The following is a 27,462-nucleotide window of genomic DNA, read 5'->3' as shown; positions in this document are numbered from 1 at the left end:
TTTTTAAAATCGAGTATGGTCGGGTTCTAGTCAGGGGCGGAGCCATTTTATGGGGAGGGTGAGCACATGGCTGACCCTGATGCCCAATCCAAAGGTTCCCCCACTATACCATAATCTCTATCTCTCTTTGCTTTCCTTGAGAGGCTTATCGATCCCACCTCCTCTCTCTCTCTATCAAGGAATTTTCATTTTTCTTATCAAAATAGAGCTGTAAATAGTGTCAGTTGGAGATAATCAAGGTTTTTCTTTCTGCTATCCATTTGTTTTTTTATATAACAACTCCATTTCCAAACAGTGGTATTAGTTTTTCTTTTTGTGGGTATAGTTTGTATTTTTATCCCTTTTTTCTTTAAAACCTTTCCCCCCAAACATGGTTTGTGGGTTAGCATAGAGGGTCTTTATTCTTTTAATTTTCTTTTTTTTTTGTTCTTTGGTGGGTTGTAGTTTTTGAAATCAAGGAGGGTGTTTTTTTTTTCCTTTGGTTGGTGTAAAAGTTTCTAGAGATTTTGTTTGGGGTTGTGGGGTATCTTGGTATCTTTAGTGAGTTTATTTTTTTTGTTGGTGCCAAGATTCTAGAGATTTGCTGTAGGAGGGTGGGGGTCTAGACATCTTGTGTGGGATTCAGAGTGAGATTTTAGAGAGTTGGGTTACTCAACCTTTCTTGTCAAAGTAGTAGAACCATATGTTCTTCCATATTTTTAGTGCCTTCCGATTATTATTTTTTTTACTGTGCATTTGTGGCCACCCTAGCTTAAATTTTTGGCTCCTTTCGTAGTTCTGGTTCATGTAATCCTTATAAGATTCAGCTATGGTTTCTCTTATGGTGGGTCTGATCGGACCCAGGTCCAAACCCGGTACCAGTATCTCAATCAGGTCTGGTTCTACCTGGGTCCAAACGAAACCTTGACCTATTAAGGGTGTCCAACAGTGGAGTTGTCAGCTTCAATCACTAGAGGTTCGAGCCAAAGCTGGGAGACATGAGAGAAACATGATTTGTGACTATGATGAGGATGAACATGTTAAGAATGTCCAATGTTGGAGTTGTCAACTGCAATCAATAGAGGTTGTAGCCGGATTTGGGAGATCATGTAAGAGATTAGTGACTATCAAATTCCGGTCAATTTTCAAGGATTTATCATATCCAAGCTCCCAAACAATGGTGGATGTTGGGGATTTGTGAATCTGCTCAATAATAAAAATATGTCATGTCAATCATCTTCCTTCTATTGATCTTCAATTTCGTAAAATACTTAACCATTGTTAATAAAATCTCTCTTGTTACGTACCAAGGAAAACAAAGGGACAAAAAGCATGTGATTGATGGAATTTTAGCCTTTCAATGTCGTAGGAAAAGGAGCAGCCTGTTCCAATACCCACAGGAAAATCACCATCTTGCTTACCTACCTGAAAAGATGAAAAAGGTAAGAAAAGGACCCTCTCATTAAAACCTTATACTTTTCTTTATCACGTACAGTTTTGAGTAATTTTGGTATGGAGACTGACTGATGATCAATCAAAGTAAATTAATGGTAGAGACCCTCTCATTAAAGCATGTGTTTTTGGTTTGAGAAGCAAAAAAAAAAAAAAAAAGAGAAAAAAAAGTAAAAACTACTGGCTTTTCACATGTGCACATCCTCAATTGGTCTTTCATGGAGACAAATATCTCTATATTTAAAAAAAAAAATACAGAAAACTAAAGTGGTAGTTTGTCACTCATTTTAACTGCTTAGTACATGAAGATATTTTGAAAATATCAAAATATTGTCGATCAAATGAAAATATAGCCATCTTATCACTCCATTTAAAAGTGGGTGATACAAGTAGAGTTGTCAATTACATCCTTGTGAGAGGATATGTAGTTGTAAAAGACACATCAGCTTGATAAGAAGAATTTCGTGTCTTATTTGAATAGCCTTGTATTTATTTTATTTTATTTTATTTTGACCAAATATTTTTTATTTTTAATTGTTTTCTTCTATCATTAAAATGTTTACTATTTTTAATGCAGGTATTTCCCCAATAATGGCCCAAAAGAATGATTTTTTTTTAAAATTATCTCATGAAAAATTCACAACAGAATAATTGTTGTTATAAAACTTTGGTCGCATTGCGGTCCTTCACTCCTTATACTGAAAAGTAGAACGTGGACGGGGGAGAGAAGGGGTCCGGTGGTATTCAAAATCACCACAGGTAGGTGATATTGAAACTCAACCGTTGGGCATTGACATCCGCAGGCTCGGCCCTTGTTCAGAAGAGCTCGTGAGGTGAGTGGGCCCTATTGTGTTATCAATGGTTGAGATTCAATATCACCACTGGTTGGTTGGTACATCGGGTAATGATTGAGACGTGGTAATGGGAGCCAAAAGATCAGGTGCAATATGATTGCACAAATATTTATGCATTAAGCACCTCATCACCCTCCATGTTGGAGACATGCCTGTCAGTTGTGGGGCCCAATACCTGATGGTGGGCCATTAGGTACTTATGCACAAATTTTGTGTCATGCGATTGCACCCGATCCCGACTGGCCAAGCCAAAACATTTTGAGATAAATGAGATTAATGACCATAATCCTGACGGTTTGAAAATAGGACAAAAAGGTCCTTGAACGGTTACTCACCTTTGACTGTCAATCAAAGGCCTTCAAAACCGTCCAACAGCCACAAAGCGCCACAAACTCAATATAAATGCTATTAAAACTTTTCAAACGATCAGATATCTCAAAACCGAAAAGGAAAAATGGACATTTGCGCCTCATATGCACCTTGCACTGCTGCGAGCGTGCGAAGTGCAAAGTGCGCCATCAAAATGTCACATTGCGCCTCAAGCGCCCTTGCGCACATACGCGTGCGCACGCACATGCGCGCGAATGACATATCCGTTGCTGCACGATACACAACAACGTCCGTAAACCACCTAAAGACTTAAGGCATACCAAAGTAAAGAATAGATAACAAACTCTCTATTTAAACCTCTTGAAAAACTTTTCTCTCTTAGATACGAGACTAAACATTTTCAAGGCACTTTTGGTAGTAAACAAAATCACCAAGATTTTAATTTTAAAACTTTTCTAACAATCCTCCACTAGTTTTAAAATATATTTGGCTTGCATAGAAACTTATGCATCAGTGAGAGTGTCTGCAAGACTTGAACCCTCACTTTTTGAAAGAAAATCTAAATTAATCAAGGTGCTAAGTGGACTTACCTTGAACTTAGCTCCTTATATTGTTAACAGAGTTTTTCAATCATACATAGGTTTCCAAAAGTTCAATTGTGTGGATTTCATGTTGGCACATTTAGAGCCTTGTGCTTCCCTAGATTCATGAGTGCTCTAGAGAATTGCCAATTCTCATAAGAAACGACTCACACTTTTATACTCATATAGGTGAGTTTGTCCAGGTGTACTGTAACACACACCCTAGCCTTAAGACCTACAAACTCATTAAGAGCTATTAGCTCAACCCCCACATTAGTTACAGCTCATGAGCATACATCAGTAATGAGCTTACATAGATATGCTCAATATCTGTCATTCACCAATTTATTTTCCATTGAACCTATGCATGTGGGATCTCCAGCGCTCTAGGTTGGGTATCCTTAGGTGATGACTTAATTGACTTAATTACCATTTCCCTCGATGTTTTACTGATGACATCTCTCGAAAGGCCTTTCGTAAATAGGTCTGCCAAATTTTGACATGACTTCATATATTTCAATGATATAATATTGTCATCAATCATTTGTCATATAAAACTGCGCCTTACACTAATATGTCTAGACTTCCCATTGTATTTCATATTACCTGCTTTACATATAGCTGATTGGCTATCACAAAACATTGATATAGTAGGTATAGGCTTCTCACCTAGTGGAATATCCACTAGCATATTCTTAAGCCATTCAATTTCTCTACAAGCATATGCCAAAGCAATAAACTCAGATTTCATTATAGAATGAGTTATACAAGTCTGTTTCTTAGACCCCCATGCAACCCCTCCTCCACGAAGGGTAAAAACCCAACCACTCGTAGACTTGGAATCTTTAAAGTCAGTATTTCAACTTGCATCACTATACCCTTCAATAATAGCAGGAAACTCAGTATAGTGAATTTCATAGTCTAAAGTATGCTTAAGATATCTAAGAATCATGTTTACTGCATTCCAGTGTTGATGACCATGATTATTAGTGTATTTACACACCTTACTCATTGCATAGGCAATATCAGGCCTTGTGCAGTTCATTGCATACATAAGACTACCTACAACACTGGCATATTTTAATTGTTAAACACTTGCACCAATATTAGGAGTCAATTTCATATTCGGATCATATGGGGTGCATGCTGGTGAATTATTAAGATATCCATACTTTGTAAGAATTTTCTCAATATAATGTGATTGACATAATACAATGCCATTATTATTTCTTACAATTTTGATTCCTAAAATAACATCTGCAACACCCAAGTCTTTTATACAAAATAAAGAAGATAAAAAAAAATTTGTTTGATTTGTGCATTCACTATTGTTACCCAAAATAAGCATATCATCAACATATAAACAAATAATAATAATTGAGCTACTATCTACTTTACTGTAAACACATTTGTCAGCATCATGAATTTTAAAACCATTATGTATCAGAGAACTATCAAATTTTTCATGTCATTGCTTAGGGGCTTGCTTTAATCCATATAAGAATTTCTTAAGTTTGCAAACTTTGCTCTCTTGCCCTAGCACTACAAAACCTTCAGGTTGCTCCATATATATCTCTTTATCTAATTCTCCATTCAAAAAGGTTATTTTCACGTCCATTTGATGGATTTGAAGCTTATATATAACAGCCATGGTAATCAGAATTCTAATAGTAGATATTCTGGTTACAAGAGCAAAAGTATTAAAATAATCAATACCTTCTTTTTGTTTAAAACCTTTTGCAACCAAACGAGCTTTAAATTTATCGATTGTACCATCAGCTTTTATTTTTTTTTTGAAAATCCATTTGCAACCAACAGGTAAATCCACTAATTTTCAAATATTATTGGACATAATTGATTTTATTTCATCATTAATAGCTTCTCTCCAAAAGACATCTTGAGAAGACATCGCCTCTTGAAAAGACACAGAATCATTCTCAATTAGAATTGTATAAAAGTCAGAACCAAAATTGGTTGGTTTTCTAATGCGTTTACTGTGCCTAACTTCAGTTTCAGGTTCAGCAGCACAATCATTAAAATATTCAATCATGTCATTAATAAGATGCTCATCTACTATAATATGACTGCCATTAAGAAGAGAATCAAATGCATTTTTATGTTCTATGAAAGATGCATCTCTAGATTCAACAATAACATCATTAACAATGTCTAGAAATCTACATGCTTTACTATGTTCAACATATCCAACAAATGCACATTTAAATGCTTTAGGTCCAACCTTCTTTCTTTTATTTTCTGGAATTTTAACATATGCTAAACAACCCCAAACACAAAAATAACTAAGATTAGGTTTCTTACTAAAGCACAATTCATAAAGTAATTTTTTAGATTTAGAATAAGGAACTCGGTTAAGATTATAGCAAGCAGTAAGTATAGCCTCGCCCCACAAGTTGGAATGCAAACTCGTATTAAGAAGCATAACATTCATCATTTCTACAAGTGTTCTATTTTTTCTTTCTGCTACTCAATTTTGTTCAGGAGTTCTAGGCGTTGAAGTTTGATGGATAATACCATTATCTCTACAGAATTTATCAAATTCTCTTTCTAAGTATTCACTTTTTTTATCTGTTCTTAAATGTACAATCTTTGTTTTAAACCTATTTTGTACTTCAGCAAGTTTGGAAAATGCTTCAGATTTATGTTTCATCAAATAAACATAACAGAATTTTGAGTAATCATCTATAAAGATAATAAAGTACCTATTGCCACCACGACTCAAAACATTATCCATCGTACACACATCAAAATGCACTAATTCAAGCAATTTATAATTTTTTTCTACACTAGGAAACAGGAGTCTAGTTAGCTTTGTTTGAATGCATGTCTCACACTTATGATCATATTTTATTCTAACATGACAAGGAAGAAGAACAAAGTTATTCATATTATGAATGCAAAAAGAATTTATATGTCCTAATCGTGAATGCCAAAGAAAATAGGAGTTAACCATATAAACAGAAGTAGTAGCTTCATTTATGCTCATCTTGAACATACCACCAGTGGCAAACCCTTTTCCTACAAAGATTTTTCCTTTGGTCACATTTACAATCTTAGACTCAATAACAATCATAAAACCATTTCGTGATAGTAGATCTGGAGAGATTAAATTTTTTTGAACTTCTGGAGCATAGTGAACATTCTCAAGTGTTAAGACTTTCCCGGATGTGAACTTAATTTTCACACTCCCTTTTTTCAGCACTTTAGTTGAGGAAGAGTTTCCCATAAAGAGATTGCATCCCTCCCCCACTACTTCATACGACTTGAACAAGTTCTTGTCGTTAGCCACATGAACATTGCTTCCAATATCTAGGTATCGGTCCTTATTTGCAACCACCGTGAAGGTTTTAGAGATTACAGCAACATGCCTCTCCTCTGACTCATTTGGCTTAGGAACAATCATCTTTCTTTCTCTGAATTCTCTAGCAAAATGGCCAAATTTGCCACAAACATAGCAACTAATTTTCTTTTTATCAGTTGGCTTTTTCCCTTTCATGAAATTCTTTTTAATTTTCTGGGTTTTTATGATTTTGCCACCCTTGTTACTAACAAAATTCACTTTAAGATAACCCTCTTTAGGACTCAAATTCTTTTTGTCACGAAGAAGAGTCTTCTTCTCAATTCGGATGTTTTTAAGAAGACCATCTAAAGTGATTTTCTGATTTTTATGTTTTATATGATTCCTATATTCTTTTCAGGAATCCGATAGTTTTACAATGATGACAGCAACTTGGAAGTCATCATCAAGATACATACATTCTCCTTTGATCGTATATGCTAGTATTTGCATCTCATAAATTTGAGCAAGTATAGGCTTATCATCAACAATAGAAAATTTAACATACTAATCTACGATAAACCTTTTATTACCAGCATCTTCTATATTATACTTGCTCTCGAGAGCATTCCACAACTCTCTAGCCGACTCCAATGGAGAATATAAGTTAAAGAGAGAATCAGCTTAAGTGTTCAGAATATGTCCTTTGCATCGGTAGTTGTCAGTATGCCACTTCTCTCGCTCTTTCTTCTGTTCTTCTGTCTCAACTTCTCCAGCAACGACAGTGGAACATGCTTTTTTGAGGACATAGTCGATATGCAGCTCGAACAACAAGAAAGAGACCTTTGATTGCCACCGCTTGAAGTTTGACCCATCAAATCGATCTAGTTTTTCAAGGTCACGGCTAAGCAGTTTGATGGAGTTAGATGTTGAACCAGAGGCCATATTGAAGTTTTAAAATTGTTATTCCAACCTTGTGATAAAATGAATTTCAGTAAACCGATCTCAAGACTAGAGGCACGTTTTTAAGATCACTATCTTTAGAACTTCAATCGCCCCACTCCGGGAATTTTGAAGATGCGAAAAAGGGTTTTGTTACGACTGAGTTCCTAGGATACAACTAGGCTTGAACCTCAAGAGAGTCATTGCTTCGCAAGAACAGATGACCTCTCCCACACATGAACTCTGCAAGCCAAACCAGGAAGAAAGAAAGAAGAAAACTGGAGAGTCAGAAATTCTGATGATCCAAAAGACGAAAAAGAAAGAGATTTATAGACTAGCATGCCAAAATGTTTTGAGATAAATGAGATTAATGGTCATAATCCTGACGGTTTGAAAATATGACAAAAGGTCCTTGAATGGTCACCCACCTTTGATTGTCAATCAAAGTCCTTCAAAACCGTCCAACAGCCTCAAAGTTCCATAAACTCAATATAAATGCTATTAAAACCTTTCAAACGGTCAGATATATCAAAACCGAAAAGGCAAAATGGACATTTACACCTCATATGCACCTTGCACTGTTGTGAGTGTGCGAAGTGTGTCATCAAAATGCGACATTGCGCTTCAAGCGCCCTTGCGCACATACGCGTGCGCGCGCGCATGCACGCGAACGGCGTATCCATTGCTGCACGATGCGCAGCAATGTCCATAAACCACCTAAAGACTCAAGGCTTACCAAAGTAAAGAGTAGATAACAAACTCTCTATTTAAACCTCTTGAAAAACTTTTCTCTCTTAGATATGGGACTAAACCTTTTTAAGGCACTTTTGGTAGTAAACAAAATCACCAAGATTTTAATTTTAAAACTTTTCTAACAAAAACAATATCTGATTATAATCCAGTGCAGATATGGTTTTGAGCTTTTTACCATCCGAATCCGTTTGGACAACATCCAATTAATCGAATATGGTATTGGCCACATCCGATTTGAATCTGATCCGCTTATAGACCCAGTGTTAGGACCCGATCATCGAATTTGCTCTCATAATTGTCAGCCTCACAGCTGAATGTTGTCATCTAACTTGTCGTTTGAGAATTCAAGTCATTGGGTGAATGCAAGCCGTTGGACACCACGAAACTTATCATTTGAGAATTCTTTAGTAAGTTAAGGATCCTTTCAAGAAGCCTGTCCCTCGCCTTTTGCCTATCCAGCCAAGCTTTCGAGGGACATTGATAGAGGACTCATTACCTAAACTCATAAACTATGGATGGAGCAAAGCTTTTTTCTTTTTAAGAGTTAGACCCTCATATCAATCAGAAGGAATCAGTTGGGATGTTTTCAAAACAAAATAAAAAAGCTGAAGATTGTCGAAAAGAAGCCCACAACTTGACATGTGGTGGCAATGTCCTCTAGGATTTATTTTCAAATTCATGATGTGGCCAGAGGGGTTTTAATATGTTGTCGGACATTTCAGGGAAGCAGATCAAGCCCCTTGGATTTTTTTTTGCTTGGAGAAACCGCCTCATGAGCATAGACCTAGCCGTGCGAGCTCAGCCTGTCACACTTACGGTTTCTGTCCATGTTGGTGTAAAACTCCAAGGGCTTACCCTTCAACCCATTTGAGACTCCTGTTAAAAGATTGTTTTCGATCGGATGCCATATATAAAATACCTTGTATTTCAAAATATTTTTCAGGACCAAAGCTTAATGATGGGGTGACTTGTTACATGGAGCCTGTGAGTTTGCGTGACATATTCTGATGTTCTTGATTGGGTGGCTCTGTGTTACAGACTATTTATTTATGTTTTTATGAAATTCATTATATTAGTTAATAAAATTGATTATTCTTTTGATTGATTCAATGCACTATCTCTTGTGGTTTGGTTTATATTAAATTTGTGAGACCCTAGATTCTTGGGTTTTGTTTATGCAATTATTTAAAAAAAATCACTTTTCACGATAATAAATTTGGATCGTTACAGAACCAAACCCCATAGGGTCCGAGTATGATGACAAATAAGAAGACCCGATTAAGATCTGGGTCCAGACTAGAAGGTCCGATTAATACATGGACCTAGGTATAGTTTGTGAAATTTTATACCATACCCGAGTTTTGATTAAGACTCACAAATTTTCAATGTAAAAATGATAAAAAAAATATTATTTTATCAGGTATAATTCGAGTCTGGTTCATGTAGTTCGGTATGGTTTCTCTTATAGTCGGCCCGATTAGACTCTGGTCCAGACCCGATACCATACTAAAAAATCTGGTTGAAGTCTGGTTTGACCTAGGTCCGAACCAAACCCAACCCGTTGACACCCCTAATTGCCGGGTTGCTAGGATGTGCTTAAGCTAAAGGACATCATGGTACTTATTCGTGACAAGATCAAGGTTATAACCTTTATTTTTTTGGATTAACGGGAAACCAGCATGGCTGACTAAGTTCATTGGCGTAAAACCCCTCGGTCTTTCTTGCTCATTAGAGAGTACACCCAGTGTCGGCCTAGTGTGCACCTGTGGGTTTCGAACTTTAATGTTCCATCAGCTTAGTCGTATTCATGATTCATCCCTATCAGATGAGCAAAGTTCTAGAAGGCATGAACATAACCATTTGAGGGCAATGGTGTTTGCTGCTAAATAAGCTTTACAAAGTTTAGAATTAACAGAAAACTAATATTGACAGAAATGACCAAATTGACCAATAGACAACTTATGACCATGGAATGGTTAAATTTTGTGTTTTGACGTATCACCTGAACCGATCTCCTGTCATTGTTGAGCCACCCTACCAGTTTTAATTAGGCTAATCTGACAATTAAATGGTTTTAATAAAAATATTTGATATCCTCAATACTCATCTGTCACTATAAAGGAGATGATGCCTTTTAAATATGAGGGCAGGCTCACGAGCAATCACGTTGTACAAATACAATGTGCCGCTTCTTCTCATCTTCCTCCATCTGGGGTCAGAATAGGCCCAAGATGGAGGATGATCAGGTGCGGCGGCACATTTCATTTGTGCAATGTGATTATACCTGATCCCAAGATGGTGCCGACCATATCAATATCGGCATCACAATTCATGAAAAATGTGGTAAGTAAACTTGGCTATAGACTCAAGTGTACCAAGCCATGTGCACCCATATAGGGATGGCAGTGGACCCCAGGAAAGCGGAGCCCCACCCAGCCTCGTCCCCTTTGGACCGGGGATGAAGGGCATGAAACAGGGATGGAGGTGGGGATGAAGGTTAAAATCCATCCCCGTGTGGGGATGAAGGCGGGGATGGACTTATGTTCCCCTGCTCGTGGGGATGGACTTATGTTCCCCTGCTCCACCCTGTCCCCATCTCGATCCCCACCTTGCCCCGCCCCATCCCCAATCCTTCTAAAGGATGACACTAAACCGAGGGAAAATGGGGTCTCCCCTTGCCTCGCCCCCGTTTGGACCGAGGATGGAGGACATGAAACGGGGATGGAGGCGAGGGTGGAGGTTAAAATCCATCCCCGTGCGGGGATGAAGGCGGGGATAGAGGTTCGGATTTTGAGACGGGGTAGAGGTGGAGACCTTGTCCCCCACCCCGGTCCATTGCCATCTCTACACCCATAGGTTTAGGATGGCAAGTCAGGTGGAATCACATTACACACCTTAGTGTACCACTTTACCCTATCTATGATTGCACAAAAAATTGTGCATTAAGTACCTGATCTCCCTTCATCTGGTCTTGGTCTCACACCTGACAAGCCCTGTTCCCAAGATGAAGGATCTGCACTCCATTTTCTGTTGGGCCCAATAGCTGACAGGTTGTTCATAGATGGAGGACTGTTAGGTGCAGCTGCACACTCAAAGTATGCTATTGCACCTGATCCACCCTTTAGGTTTCAAACTATGACATTCGGTCAACTTGGTGGTGTTACCAGATGAGCAAAAACTTCTTTTTTTTATAGGCAAGCTGGGGTTAGGCAGACCCTCACCAGTTAAACATCCATACCATTTGGGATTTGAACTTGCAAAGTCTCAACATAAGGTTACGTGCACTCACTGCTCCTACCAGACAACTGGAGCCCCCATTGGTCAGATGAGTGGCCAAGGATTAATAGATTTGTGACTTAATGACGGTTGTCCATTTCTAAATTATAGCAATTTGCCTGGCATGTTTCTAATCTCAATAATTTTCTTTATTTAAAACTTTATGTTGTAACCATTATTACCAGCTGTAGTCAAAAATTAGTATCAGGTCCAAAAAAGACAGGAGACCTGTTCCAAACGAGGCAGAGTTTCGAGCGTTAGTTGCCACGTGGCAGGGTCTCTTACCCCCTCTCCACTCACTCTTTGCATCGTCCATCTCCACCCCAATCCTACCTTCTCCTTTCTGCAAAAAATAATACATCTCCATCCCATTCCTACCTTCTTCTTTCTGCAAAACCATCTCTCTCTCTCTCTCTCTCTCTCTCTCTCTCTCTCTCTCTCTCTCTCTCTCTCTCTAGATGTAGAGAATCCTGGACAATGAAACTCAAACATGGTTGCCACAATCCTTCCCCATACATCTTTCTTTGCATTATAGTTGAACAAGGTGTGAATACCATCAAAAGTTTTTTTTTATACAAATACCACATCTAACATGGAACCATGCAATGACAATCCTTCATGCATGCCTTCTTCATCCTCACCTTCTTTACTCTTCCAATTCTATAGAAACCCATTTCTAGTTTCATCTTATATACCACAATTATGATATGGAAAGAGAGCTCATTAATTAAGTGACTCGGTTCTTGGTGAGGGTTTTCCTTAGTGATTAAAAAAAGAAAAGATGAACGACCTATTTTCCGGATCCTTCAGGCGTTACACTGACCTGAAAAAGCAGACAGAGTTGGAGGATGGTCTTGGGATGGAGGTGGGTGCCAAGGATGAGGCCAACCTCGACCACTTTTTCGAGGTGGTGGAGAACTTAAAGGAGGACATGAATGCCATGGAGAGGCTCTACAAGCAGCTGCAGGACACCAATGAGGAGACGAAGACAGCGCACAATGCCAAGACCGTCAAGGCGTTGCGCCAACGGATGGACTCGGACGTGGAGGACGTGCTCAAGCGGGCCAAGCTCATCAAGTCTAAGATCGCCGCGCTCGAGAAGTCCAACGCCGCGCACCGAAACATTCCCGGGTGCGGTCCGGGGAGCTCGGCAGACCGCACCCGCACCTCTGTCGTGAACGGGCTCGGCAAGAAGCTGAAGACTATCATGGATAACTTTCAGGTAGGGATGGCAATGGACCCGATATTCCAAGAGAGCAGATCAAGTAATCTGCCAAATCACTTTTAGAAAAGTGATTTGGCATCTTCACTGTCCACAACGTACACGAGGACCAATGGACGGTCAAGATGTCGAATCACTTTCTTAAAGCGTTTTCTTTCGTGTCATACATGAATTCCAAGCAATCTGAATGCAATTTCATATAAAGTTGGTCATGTGATCCTCCATGGAAGATTCTTCCATGACCTCATATAAGCTAGGATTTTTTGAAGTTTTTTTTAATGGTTTTTTAAAATCAAACCATGTTCTACATGCTTCATTTTTTTAAAAATTAGCCTAGAGATTGTGCAATTATGACATGTATATAGGTTTTTATAAAGTTTGAAAATCAACGTCTCAAATTTGGTGTAAATATTTAAGCCTCAAAAAATCATAATTTTTATTAGAAAAACATAATTTAGGTGTTTATTCATAGCAAATGGATCATGCTGAATACATATACAGAGTCAGATTTGCAAAAAAAGTGCGAGAAATGTCCAGATAATATGCAACATGGATATTTGCATTACCCCATATAAAGTATATCTGATTAGCTAGTTGATGATGCAAATAAAGTATTGTCTTTCTCCATCCCACTTCAATTCCATGTTAGATCAGATTGAATAATGCTTAGGTATGAACCAAATCCCACTTGTTTATGTCACCTACTTTCAGGGCCTCCGGGCGAGGATGGCCGCAGAGTACCGCGAGACAGTCGAGCGGCGCTTCTTCACAATCACCGGTGAGACACCGGACGAGAATATGGTCGAGCGGCTCATCGCGACCGGCGAGAGCGAGAACTTCTTACAGAAGGCTATACAAGACCAAGGCCGGGGGCAGATCATGGACACCATATCAGAGATACAGGAGAGACACGACGCGGTAAAGGAGATAGAGAGGAGCCTGCTGGACCTGCACCAGGTGTTCCTGGACATGGCCGCACTGGTGGAGGCACAGGGCCAACACCTCAATGACATAGAGAGGCAGGTCGCACACGCACACTCCTTCATCGGCCGGGGCGTGGAGGAGCTCCAGACGGCGAAGGAGTACCAGCAGAGCTCCAGGAAGTGGACGTGCATAGCCATGGCTCTTGGTGCTGTGCTCATCATCATCATACTCCTGCCATTCTTAACTTCTATCATGACTTGGTTGTGATGGTAATGGCTGGAGGTGCTGCTGCATGCAAGATTGTTATGTGATGGTGGTACATTGATTCATGCCTTCATGCATCCATCCATCTACGATCATTCGTGCATATTGTAGTAGTTGAAGTGGTCATTTGGATGATGGCGCATCCATTTTGTATGCACTCATGTAACATTATTGTTGTTCTTTAAAGGACACGAAATCGGTGGGGCGCAATGTTGTGAGACTATTTCTGAATCGAATTGGTTTTGCAGAAAAAAAACGTGAATTGTTCCAAATCAAATGGAAGCAAATTGCTTTGAATTGGCCTATTTGAATAAATGGTTTTTTAAATAAAAAAAAAAATCAGAAACAACATATAGAATTAACATTTGGTTAAGTTGACATGACATCTGAATGAGTTTTTTTTTTTGTTTATGAAGTAACTTGCAGATGTGTTCTACATGTTTAGTAAGTAGGACTTTGAACCGTCTGATTACTTCATGTAGGGCATGACTTTATGAACCTTGAAAAATCAATAGTATAGTGTGTGATTTTTTGTTCACTCTTATTTTTTCATTGAAAAAACACAATCCAAGAGAGAGTTGATAGCATTTGGAATATGTTGAATCTAGAGTTATCAGAAGCGCCTATGCTGTAGAGGAAGCATGCTTCCTCGATACGCGTTTCAGAAGCACGAAACACGATGCTTTTGAAATACATGGGAAAGCGCATGTTTATGACATGAAGAGTGTTCCCCTTTCATGGGGTACGCGTACCCCATTAAAGAGAGACTTGTACCCTTCTAATGGGGGTATGCATAGGCGTTTTACCATTTTACCCCTTTTTTAAAAGAAAGATTTTTTTTTATTAAAGGTAAAATGGGAAATTTTAAAAAATCATAAAAAATAAAACTCGAAAGCGGCTTAGGTTTTTTTTTTCAAGCCTCTCTTCCTCCCTCTCTTACTCAGCCGATTTTCGATGACCCTTTACGACGACCTTTCCAGCAATATTCTTGACGTTCGACGACCTCTACCGACCGGTGGTGACTATATTCAGGTACAATTTCTATCCTTACTCACTGTCGATCGCTCCTATCGATTAAATGGTTGGTCCGGTGTCGGATCGCGGTGACGGAGGCGGTTCGCCGCCTACAACATCACGGAAAGTTCACTGAACCTTATCATTTAGAGAAAGGAGAAGTAGTAACAGGTTTCCATAGGTGAACCTACGGTGTTGGATCATGTTGGCTAAGGCTGGCATACTTATGGTTGTTGTTTAGAGGGTGTAAACATGTGGTGTACCCCTTGCCTTAGGGAGTCGCCAAACTTCAACCTAAGCAAGGGACTTCCCTTACCCTCATTTAAGTCAAGGGGCTGATGCCCTTGGGGCTATTCTATTTCTTCGTTTGGAACATGTTGGATTCACCAACAGGGAGGCTCAGGAGCAGTTAGTTCACGTTACATTGTGTTGGAACGTTGTAAGTACAAATCCCAATGGTACGATTGTACATAACTGGTAGGGGTCTGCCTAACCCTAGCTTTCTTTGTCCAAAAAATACATGTTGGATTCAAATAACAAACATGCCCCTAAAAAAATGTCAGAACCATCTTAAATCTTGCGGTGTCTGCATCTAAACTAGGCACATGCCACCAAGGAGATGGCACAAACACACTTTTTGTGCAATATTGTTATTTGTATTTTGTACTAATAACTTGACATGTCATTGCCTAGTCAAGCATTTGCTTCTTGATCAGACCAAAATAGCCCTAACATTGCAGATCCATGAGGCATACCTGTGTTGACCTGTTCATGCTCAAGTATTTGAGCCTGAGCACGGGTCTGCGACTCTGCAAAGCTCACTTCACCTACACCTATTGGTTCTTGAGAACCGAACTACATATTTTTGTTTTGGTCTGGGTTCTCAAAGCTTAAAATTGTTCACAGTTGATTGCTTTGCCCTTTTCCTCAAACAATTTTGAGGTTGTAATCTGTCTTTTGGAATGCATCTGGTTTTATATATGTTTGCATTACTTTGTCAGACTTTATAGATGATTTCAGCATGACATAAATTGATTTTTTAGTGTGTCTAGATTCTAGATTAGCAAAAATGTATTTGTTGAGCCATCTCAGTTTTTTGTTTTCACTTTGTGTGTTTAGAATCTTTAGATTGGTAGCCAATTGTTTGATGGAGACTTCAAAAAGAGTAATTAATGATTCATATTGTTAATTTCTATGAAGAAGTAATGCATTTGCTCCAACAACTTTGCTAGTCAAAGTTTTTCATATTTAGATGAATGACTTCAAATTAATTACAAGTATTAGGTTGAAGGTAACTTGTCTATGGCTAGTAAGAACTGGTACTTGATGTGCTGCACAATCGAGCCCTTTTGTTATCTACATTCTTTTTTATTGTCATCCATTTATCCTTGCGAACTTGTCTCTTTATAAAGACAACCATATATGTTTTAAATTTTAATGGTCTTAATCTGTTGAGACTTGAGATGCATATTTCTGTCTCAAATTACATTTACCGCACCTAATTTCCATTCAGTGTCAATCTGAATTTTGTCTTTCTTCATTGTGATGTTGTCTTTGTTTAACATTTTTTCATAAATGCAAACTTTTGAAAGAACTTCATTTCTTTTCTCTTTTTCTTTTTTTAATTTTGTCTGCTTCATCATAATATATTATAGATCGATTTTTTACCTTTATGAATGATGTTTATCTAAAATTTTAAAGTGTTTTATAGGCTGATTCCTATACTTTTATGATGCAGGTATATTTGTCTGTTATTTGCTTCATTAATGACCATCACAAGCTATGATCATGACAATTATGATGACGATAATGATTCTTTGTATAATTTGGACTTGGAGCATGAATCATTTAGTGGTGTTGGGAATGACAATGCAAGAAAGGGCAAGGGATCTTCTGATTGTCCATATCAGTTTGAGGACAGAAAAGAAAATTGTTTTGATGAGGAAGATGAAGAAGAATATAACTTGGATGACTACTATTCTAAAGATGACCAAGATGATGAACCACCTAACATGCATAAAACAACAGTGTTATGGTGCCATATATTGAAACAAAAGAAAAATGAGTAAGGAAAGCAAGGTGAAACAAAGGTTTTTATGTGTAAGCAGTGCAAAAATATTTATCATGGGTCATATACTCGAGTTTTTACACATCTCATGGGAGCTCAAAAGGGATAAAGTGTTGGGATTACCTTTTATCTCATAGTTGCAAAAAATACAGAATTCACAAGAAAAATTAAGAGGCAAGTTCGACGAGTGGAGGTTTCATCAAGTGCATTTAAGTTGAAGAGATCAAGAATTAATAAACCAAAGCCTATTAGTATGACTACATCTTTTAGTGGAAGCTGAAACATAGTTGATATTCGTGATACCTTTAAAAAGGTAGAAAGAGATGATGTAGATCATAAAATTATCAGATTTTTGTATATAAATGGCATATCATTCAATGTGCTTCTATCATCGTATTGGAAAGAGATGATATCTACAGTTAGTAAAGTGCCAGGATATAAACCTCCATCATATGAAAAAGCACGAACAACGTTGCTTGACAGTGAAAAAGAGTGTGTTTACAAGAAGTTAAATAAATTTCAAGAAAAGTTTGAGGAGTTCGGAGTTTCCATTGTCTCAGACGGTTGGACAAATATAAAGAACAAACACTTGATAAATATACTTGCATCAAATTATTTTGGCTCGATGTTCGTATATGCAAGCGATTTTTCTAATATGCAACAGTCAACTGCAAATATTGTCAAGTTTTTTAATACAGGATGTAAACTTGTGGGGCCTTTTAATGTAATGCAAGTGATTACAGACAATGTAGCAAATTGCAAGTTAGCAGGTAAAGAATTAAAACAAACGTATAAGTATATTTTTTGGTCACCATGTGTTGTGCACACACTTAATTTGATCTTCAAGGATTTGGCATATGAGTTTCATTGGTTGATAGAAATATATTTGCAGAGTAAAAAAATTGTGAAGTATATCACAAATTATTTAAAAACACTAGCAATCTTTAGAAGTAATAAAAAATTAGAGCTAATAAAGATTGCAAAAACAAGGTTTGCTCCACATTATACTTCTTTGAAGCGCTTTCTTGATGTGAGGGAGAACTTGAGGCTCACAGTCATTTTAGATAGATGTAGTAAATGGAAGCAATCATGCACTGATAAAACTATAAAAAAAGGGCCGATACAACATAAACAACTGTTCTTGACGAAGAATATTGGGATTTTGTACGTTTAGCATTATTGATTACAAAACCCATATATAAGATGATTAAATTTTGTGATCAGGAAGGCCCTATAATTGGTGAAGTGTATGAAGGCATGGACAACATGTTGGGAGAAATCAAAGACAATCTAAAAGAACAACCAGATTTGTATGAAAAGATTCATAAGATTGTCTTAAATAGATGGGATAGAATGAATGTGCCTCCCCATAGTCTAGCCCACATGCTTACTCCAAAATATTATGAGTCGGAGTATCTCAAGATCCCAGCAGCAGGAGGGGTCAAACGAGTTTCTCCTGGTAAAAATTTTATTCTATCTATTTAATAAAGTTTAAAGTTTAATGATTTTATTATTTTATTTGCATTTTCTTGTTATAGTTGTTAAACATTTTTTTTTTGCAGAAAAGGATAATGATATCTTAGATGGTGCAATGCTCATGCTTATAGTCATATCTGGTAGAAATGAAGAACTCTCTACACTTTATCGGTCACAACTTATAGCAAGAATAGATGCATTGAATCCTACAATGACGGTCCTTAATTGATGGCATTTTTATGGTGATGATACACCTGAGTTGAGAGCATTAGTCATTTAGGTTTTATCTCAACCTATTAGCACATCTTCTGCAGAAAGAGTGTGGAGCACCTATAGTTATATAAACAATGTTAAACGAAATAGACTCAATGAAGATCGTGTTGATACCTTGGTGTATATTCATTCTAATCTTTGATTGATTGACATATATAATTAAAGTATTGTACTTTTGTTTTGGTATTTTCTTTTTCTCTTTTTTTATCATTGATTATTTATTAACATTCATATTTTATATTCTTGTTATAAAAAGATGCACCAATCGCTACAAAGAAGGACCTAGTCGAAAATGAGATATCAATCTAGAACGTCCTATTGTAGAAGAAAATATATTGAGATTAGATGACATGCACTGGAGAGATTTGAATGATAGTCACAACAATCAAGCACTATTTCCAAATCTAAACCCAAAGATGCACAACCGAGAGCTCTATTGCCTCCAATAATCATTCGTACAAATGAGGTTGAAGATGATACAAATCAATCTAACAGATCTAGTAAAACTTCAGTCTAGTTGCTTAGTTCTTGTAACGAATTTCGCGGATGAAATTCTTTTTAGGGAGAAAGGATGTAAAACCCGCAAAATTTCGACAATTATCAAACTAAATAAAGAATAAAATCCTTTGAAATAAATACAATAAAATGATATTGAGTCGATCCAAATGGATCTTGAATCCAAACTGGATAGAATGGATCCAGTATCTGGATTCGGGTACGACGAACAAATTCAGATCCTGGATGGATCCGAAACTCAATTAGAATCCAATTGGATTTTAATGGATCCAAATATGGTCGAATTTCGATCAAGAGACAAAAATCTAGTTAGAAGGTTCAGAAGATCTAAAATACATTTTTTATCCAACTCGTAATTGAAATTCGTCAAAAAATCAATTCGTATATAAAAGAATTAAACAAGGCCAATATTGCAACTAGAGGTGATGTGGTGTAATGGCAAGAGATCTTGCCCTGTTAAGAAGCAACCTGAGTTCAAATCTCAATAGTCAACCTGATAGATTTTTGAAAGAGGATGTGTCTTTTTGTTGAGAACGTTCGTTCTATGGATTTAGAAGTACTGTCATAAGTGGATAAGAGAATTGAAATTTCAAGAAAGGGCATCTAAAGAAGAGTTGGCACAATGGTTAGGATGTTGCAAAACCACTAGTTTTTTTTTTTTGAAAACACAACACAGAAAGAGAAATGATGAGTAAATTTCGTTGCAAGGAATTGCAATGAAATCACTTATGGTGCAATGGTGATGCTTATTGCCTCTTAGGGAGAAGAACTCTGGTTTGAATCCCCTTGTGCGCCAAATGGATTTGCCAAAAAAATGTCATTTTAGCCAAACATGTAAAAATGTTAATAGAGGATAAAAGAAATAATGTTGCTAGAAATTTCAACAAAACATGCAATAGCATACTTGTGGGACTTGTTACCCCTTGGGGAGGAGAACAACAGTTCAAATCCCCTTGCGCCAGAGTGATCTTTTTACCAAAACATTATTTTGAAATAGGGTTTCGAAATACGAAATACACCATAAATCATGTATTGAAGAGAGCATTAAAGAGTGCATTTTTTTTAGAAAAAAGGCTGGCCGAATTCCCAAATAAGAAACCCAACAATGGCAAATGAAAGGTGGAATGGCCTCTTGATTTTCGGAATGAATGGAGAAGGTTACAAGAAGGCTTCAACGAGGGTAACAGTTGCAAAGAAAAAAAAAACGGATGGAATTGAGGGTTTACAAAAAAAAAGACAATTTTTTTTGGACTCTTTCCCTTTCTCTTCCCCATGCCTACCCTCTCTCAGCCCAGCCATGAGACCTACCTGTTTGCTTCCACCATTTTTCCTCTCTCTTGCCTACCCTCTCAAGTCAGCCGTATGAGCCACTTGAGTCGAGCTTTCCACCATTGCTTCCGATGAGATATTAGTGCGGAAGGATTGAACGTCCACCAGGGAAAAGATCTCACCGTCGGGTTCATGCTCTCACGAGGTAAGGGCATAATCTCCTTATGTTTGGGCATAGCGTTATGCATTATGTGTATATGCTGGATCATCAAATTACATATACCATGAAACCTATAGTTTTGGTTGGCGCAGAATTTCTGTAGATGGCTTCACGAGCATTTGAACTCTGCACTGCATGTTTTCTGAAGTATATGTAATGGATGATATGCATATTTTGTTTTGGATATTATTTCTGCATGTATGATTAATGTTAGAATCTCTAACCTGCGCATTTGAACTCTGCACTGTGTTTTAAATTTTGTTGGGAATAAGATATACAACCTGTTATGAAACTGCGTTTATTGATTGAAGAATGTGGGGCTTGAGATCTTAAAACAGAGGTTGTAATCTAAATTATAAACTCTGAAAGAATTTATGTTATGAACTTATCACGTTTCCAAATTTTTAACATGAGTTTGATTTAATAGTTATTAAGGTATATCTTTCTTTGTATGTTTTAATCGATGGGTATGTAATGACAACAAACCCCTGTATATATATGCCTCATTTGAGTCATTATGGTGGGTGTTTTAAAATCCTTGTAGTAAACATCAAATTAAAAATTTCTGTGATGCTATCAATATAGTCTGGTATTAGCCACTTCATTTTTTTTCCATTGACTGGTTCAGCCCTACCGCACTGGACCAATTCGGTCCAGTGATTAATGGGTATAGGTTCACTGGCTGTTTGAGCAAGTATGTTTTTTTTTTTATAGATTAAGCAATTTCCTTGGCCCACTAAATGTTGTTAGATAACCTGTTAGTACTTGATTTGCCGCACTGGGTCTTGACTGGAATTAATGTTTGGAATATGTTTTGTTGTGACATGGATCACACGTATCTAGTGTACTATATGTATATATGTACCAAATACATATATCCTACCGTGAGTTTCAACCATGACGTGTGTTTCAGCCATGACAGATGTGAGATCTAGTTGGCCTTTAGTGTGTGATTAACAAAATTGCATATATGGCAGTTAGAACTCATGTCATGGGGAATCGATCTAAGCTAATTAAAGGGACCATAGAAAATCTACAAGTAGCAAGTTCGTGTTAATGGATACATATCATAACGTAGAAAAAAATAAATAAATAAATATACAGATGTGTAATGCTAGTTTGACATTTTTGCCATTTTTAATCAGATATCCAAAGTCGTTGAGAGATGCTTGGATTTCTCTTCTCGACAACATGTAGAAAAAAATTCTGGATACATAGGCCGTCTAAATGCTGAATGTTTTTGTCAAATTTTTATGGCATTTAATACCCAAATGTGTGATATGAGAAAGGAACGATTACACTCATCTTAAATATATATATATATATATATATATACATAGTTGGACAGTTTTAGATCTGAATTTCAGTGCACTCAGACTTCATATTAACGTTAAATTTCAATACAAATGTGATGCAAACCTTCACTAACAGTTGAAGCTTGGGTTCTATTAAACTCAAACTTAGCATTAATGTTATCTACCATTATGTTTTGCTACTGGATATGAACACCCTGATGTGAAATCGTGATACTCAAACTCTACCATGAACCGATTAGTTTTCCCTATTGAAGTAGCACATCTCCTTTTTATGTCATTTTAGATGATTACATGATCAAGAGTTGTCTTAGCATCTCTATTGTGACAAGTGAGAAACATGTAAGCATATCCCATGAATCACATGGGTAAACCATAATGCTCACCAACGAAAGTAAGCCATGTGTGTTGTGATTTCTTTTACTATACCTAGAATGATAAACACATTGTGGCATCCAAAGGCAAACAATTTTTTTTTTAGTCCTGTAAAGTATGTCTTAACACAGAGGAGCATAAATGACTGTATCCCTTGAATCTTCTCTCTTTGAGCGACGGAGGTCTAGTGAAATCTTTAGATCATAAATGCTTGAATTTGAAAGATCTCAATTCTTAACATATCCTCATTTATTCGACTACCTAAATTAATATGGGAATTCAAATGGGTGTTGCTATCACCGTGGACACACACACTGGGACATGGTTGTACGTATTGAGAATGTACGTATTGAGGATTAAACGAGATAATAATGATGTAGTCATATTGCCTATGGTTTTGTATGTGGCTTGTTGGAAACACACATGTTTGTTATAATTGCACAATTGAGAAATATTATGAAGGCACGATAAAACAAATTGAAACTGAGCAGGACAATTCTTTGTGGTGCCAAATGGGCACATATAATGCTAAGTGAATTGCATATAATTGAGTCATGATCGATTGTAAATATTATGACATGTCTTGTGCCGATCGATGTATGCTTGTTCTGCAAATAAATGCCTAATAAAGGGCAGTTGTCATGTCATGATCATGTAAGAGCTTAAAATCGAGCTTGCGGTCTTGCGGGACCATCGTAGTGCCATACAAGCACTTAAGAATTGATAAAGTGGAATAATGTTATGTTGCGACGTAACCAGTGGGGTACAATATGTATACCCTAGCACAAAAAAACAAAGGCTAAATTAATACAGGGTGACATAAAGGAAAATTCAGGACTCTGGGTATACCTGAAAGACGGTATATGTTACCAGTTTCTATTTGGGATTCTAGGTATACCTGAAAGAGGGTATATGTTACTGGATTTTCTCCAAAGTTCTAGGTACATTTGAAAGACGATGTATGTTACTGGACCTAAAGAAAACAATAATGAAAATATACGCACATGTAATATAATATGGGAATTCTGGGTATATCTGAAAGATGGTTTGTGTTACTGGTTTCCCGAGATACTGGGTATACCTGAAAACAGTATATGTTACTGGTTTCCCAGGGCTCTAGGTACACCTGAAAGACGGTGTATGTTACTGGACCCATGGTCTACCTTGGAGAGGGTAGATGGTACAAGCTCCGTGGGACAATTTTTGTTTTGTGAGAGCGAGGCATCTCACCCGGTCCCCAGTCCTCGGAGTTAGGGGGTCACGACTACCAATTTGTCCTAGGTGGTAGATCCAAGTCTTCTGCAGAAGTACAGGGTGCATCCTAATTCTTGTTCTAGCCATTGGGGAGTACTCTCTCGGTCGTGAACCGTCCCCTTTGGATATCCGTACGGCTAGTCACACTGATTATAAAATAACAAACCCCCGTGTGGTCTCGGTCCGCTACGATGTCGAATGCTTGTGCGTACCCACATGGTAATTAACAAGATGAAACATAAAGTTAGTGCATTAAGAAAGATCTTCAAGTAGATGCATACTGCTCGATGTTGAAAATGTTGGAGTAAGTTGTGACTCCTGCATGGCATGCTTCAAATTGGTTTTTCCTTTACATGGAAATTGTGATAACTTATAAATGATGTGTTGAACATTGGTTTGTATTTTATGCAAATTTTACAGGGAATGCTTTACTTAAGTCAGATGTACATCCACATAAGTCTAGAGTTGTCATTACTTATATAAATATGGTTTATGGATTGTGCTTTAATGTTGAAGGAATATATCATGAAATGCTTGACTTTAGTGACCTTTACATTTATCAATTGTTAAATGGTTATTAGTTCTATCTAAACATGTTGCACATATACTTGTACACATGACACTGTGCACATTCATATGGATATTATGCTTCTTACTCAGACGTGGTAGTCTGACTCTTTTTGATTTAATATTTTCAGGAAATGGTATGGCAAGCAATTGTGGTCGTCGCTGCAGACAGTGCTATGTGACCATATCTTCTTCGGATGTCCTGAGGATTTCTGACTTGTAATAAATCTTTAAGTTGTAAATGATAACTTGTAGTATTTCAATGCAAGAATTTATTTTACTTAAATGCCTTGAGTCTATGCTATTACTTGTAACCCGCCCAAATAATTTGACTAAGGATTTAATAAAGTTTTTACGCTGTTGTTTAGAAAAAAAAATTATTCTAAAATTTTAAAGCTAAAAATTTGGGACGTTACAAATTATTTATTAGCATTCATATTTTATATTCTTGTTATAAAAAGATGCACCAATCGCTACAAAGAAGGACCTAGTCGAAAATGAGATATCAATCTAGAACTTCCTATTGTAGAAGAAAATATGTTGAGATTAGATGACATGCACTGGAGAGATTTGGATGATAGTCACAACAATCAAGCACTATTCCAAATCTAAACCCAAAGATGCACAACCGAGAGCTCTATTGCCTCCAATAATCATTCGTACAAATGAGGTTGAAGATGATACAAATCAATCTAACAGATCTAGTAGAACTAGTGCAGATATACAAGAGCAACCATCAGTTCCTCAAGGTCGAATTAATCATTTCTTTAGCAGGAGACCTAGGCAAGGTATGCTGATCTTGATACTGTGTTTTTTTACTTTTACTTTCTTCTATATATGTATTTTTTATATTTTAAATTAAGGTTTTTGAATATTTTAATTTTTTAACATATTCATTATAGGAAATGAAGGAAGGAGGATAAGGCATGGTCGTGAAGGACAAGGACGTGATGATGAAGAAAATTTTTGATCTATTGCCGACCTAAAGGAGAAGAAAAAGATGACAAATTATTGATTGTTGACAATGAAATGAACTCTTGATTTCTTAATTATTCTTTTGATGATGTAGTTGGAGTAGTCTAACTTAAAAACTTTTATGTTATTTTTTTTGTTATGGTCTTATAATATTTTGTTGGTTTGATATATACTTTTTATTTTTAATCTTGCATGATGAAGTGAAGTAGTGAATTATGTTAATTTTAAATTTACATTTTACAATTTTGAACTTTATACTTATAGTTTACAGTGTAGGACTTTATAGCTTAAAAATTTAATCATATCTCTATGTAATCTTTGAGTTTATTGATTTCTCATTTTCTACGTTACAGAGATCAAAGGATTTACAACAATCAAGTCATTTGATTCTTTCATTGAAAAAAATATGTTTTTAATCAAATTTATTAGTTTTCTTAATGCATTATTTAGTACTTGCATGCATTTGTTAGATGGTTACAACAAAAATGTGAATTATGATCTTCTCTTGATGTATTATTTTTTAAATGTTTAAAAGTTACAATATGATGCATTTATTAAATAATTGCAACTTATATTATTTATTGTCTTAGATACATATTTTATTTTGTCAATGATGACATAAATCTTATTTTTTGATAAAATAAAGATATATAATTACATTTTTGCTTCCCTTTCAATTCTTATTTGTTTTTCACTCAAATCCTAAGTCACCTCCTTCTTCGCTTCTTAGGTCGCTTCTGGTTCGCTTCCTAAGTCACTTCCGAGACGCTTCCTGATTTGCTTCTAAGTCGTCCCTCGCTTTCTGCTTCCTAAAATTTTAGAAGTGCCTCACTTCTCGCTTTCGCTTTCCGTATCGCTTCCCGCTCCTGCTTCCTCGACTGGCAACTCTATTTAAATCCATCTATGAGTTCGGTTTGGGTTGACATGACTTGTACCTATGATTTCTAAATCATAAAAATGGTTAGGTCAACATGGCTACACATATATACAGTAATAGGCAGGTGCTAAATGATCCATGCCAAATGAGTTTTTTAAAGTTTCTTTGTTTTATTTTTAAATTCTGTTAGCTCTTGAAGTGTTTGATTTTGACACATGGGTGAGTTTTTATAAATTTCAAAAAATCAACGGTCCAAAATCTTTGTAAAATTTTTAGGCTCCAATTATCATTTTTTTCAGTGAAAACACATGATTCAGGTGTGGATTCTTCGTAAATCGACCATGCCTAACATATTTATGGGGTCAGAACTACACAAAAAATACGAAAAGGGCAGAACAATCCATTTAACACGTATCAATTTTGCACCTACCATTACTCTCTCTCTCTCTCTCTCTCTCTCTCTATATATATATATATATAGAGAGAGAGAGAGAGAGAGATTTCTTAAACAATTTGTCCAAACTGTCTTGAGTGCTTAAAATAAAAACAATTGCATATGTTTTAAGTTAATCCTAACCTCTAGATGAGTTCATCATTTGTTTCATTACTTTTATTAAAGCCACGCTTCATATCAGAACAATTTGTTGAGAAACTTTAACTTGAGCTTGTGCAATATGAGAGATTGGTTTTTTATCACTTTAAATACACATCTGAACACAAAAGGTGCTATACATCTCTGAGTTGGGACTAAGCAAACTTTCTTAAAGCGTATGCTTTTGTGTCATACAAGAGTTCGACGTAATCTGAATTCTAGTATATATAAAGTTGGTCATGTGATCCTCCATAGAAGACTCTTCCATGATCTCATGTAAACTAGGATTTTTGGAAGTTTTTTCTAATGATTTTTTTAAAATCAAACCATACATGTGTGTTCTACATGCTTCATTTTTTAAGAATTAGCCCAGGGATTGTGCAATTATGACATGTAGATAGGTTTTTATAAGGTTTGAAAATCAATGTCTCAAATTTGGTGTAAATATTTAAGCCTCAAAAAATCATAATTTTTATTTAAAAAAACACAATTTAAGTGTTTATTTATAGCAAATGGGTCATGTTGAACACATCTACAGAGTCAGATTTGAAAAAAAAGTGTGAAAAATGTCCAGTTCATATGCAACATGAATATTTGCATTACCCCATATAAAGTATATATGATTAGCTAGTTGATGCAAATAAAGTATTGTCTTTCTCCATCCCACTTCAATTCCATGTTAGATCAGATTGAATACTGCTTAGGTCCAAACCACATCCGACTTGTTTATGTCACCTACTTCCAGAGCCTTCGGGCGAAGATGGCCACAGAGTAGTGTGCTTCTTCACAATCATCGGTGAG

General features: G+C 36.7%; 1 protein-coding gene across 1 annotated transcript; it reads left to right on the top strand.

Moving 5' to 3' along the window:
• Positions 1 to 12,243: 12,243 nt before the first annotated feature.
• On the top strand, positions 12,244 to 13,875 carry LOC149821399 (syntaxin-124-like). Its single transcript, XM_089983536.1, has 2 exons — positions 12,244 to 12,684; positions 13,396 to 13,875. Exons 1-2 carry the CDS (start codon positions 12,244 to 12,246, stop codon positions 13,873 to 13,875), a joined length of 921 nt encoding a protein of 306 aa, XP_089839662.1.
• Positions 13,876 to 27,462: the final 13,587 nt, after the last annotated feature.

This window comes from Nuphar pumila, chromosome 12, assembly GCF_984573655.1.
Source record: "Nuphar pumila chromosome 12, dmNupPumi1.hap1.1, whole genome shotgun sequence".
Taxonomy (NCBI): Eukaryota; Viridiplantae; Streptophyta; class Magnoliopsida; order Nymphaeales; family Nymphaeaceae; genus Nuphar; species Nuphar pumila.
The sequence above is the reverse complement of the archived record's forward strand: the minus strand, read 5'-3'. Positions and strand labels throughout refer to the sequence as shown.

Coding starts and splice junctions, on each gene's coding strand:
- LOC149821399 (XM_089983536.1), top strand. CDS start 12,244: ATGAACGACCTATTTTCCGGATCCTTCAGGCGTTACACTGACCTGAAA. Junction 12,685..13,395: donor CTATCATGGATAACTTTCAG/GTAGGGATGGCA, acceptor ACCTACTTTCAG/GGCCTCCGGGCGAGGATGGC.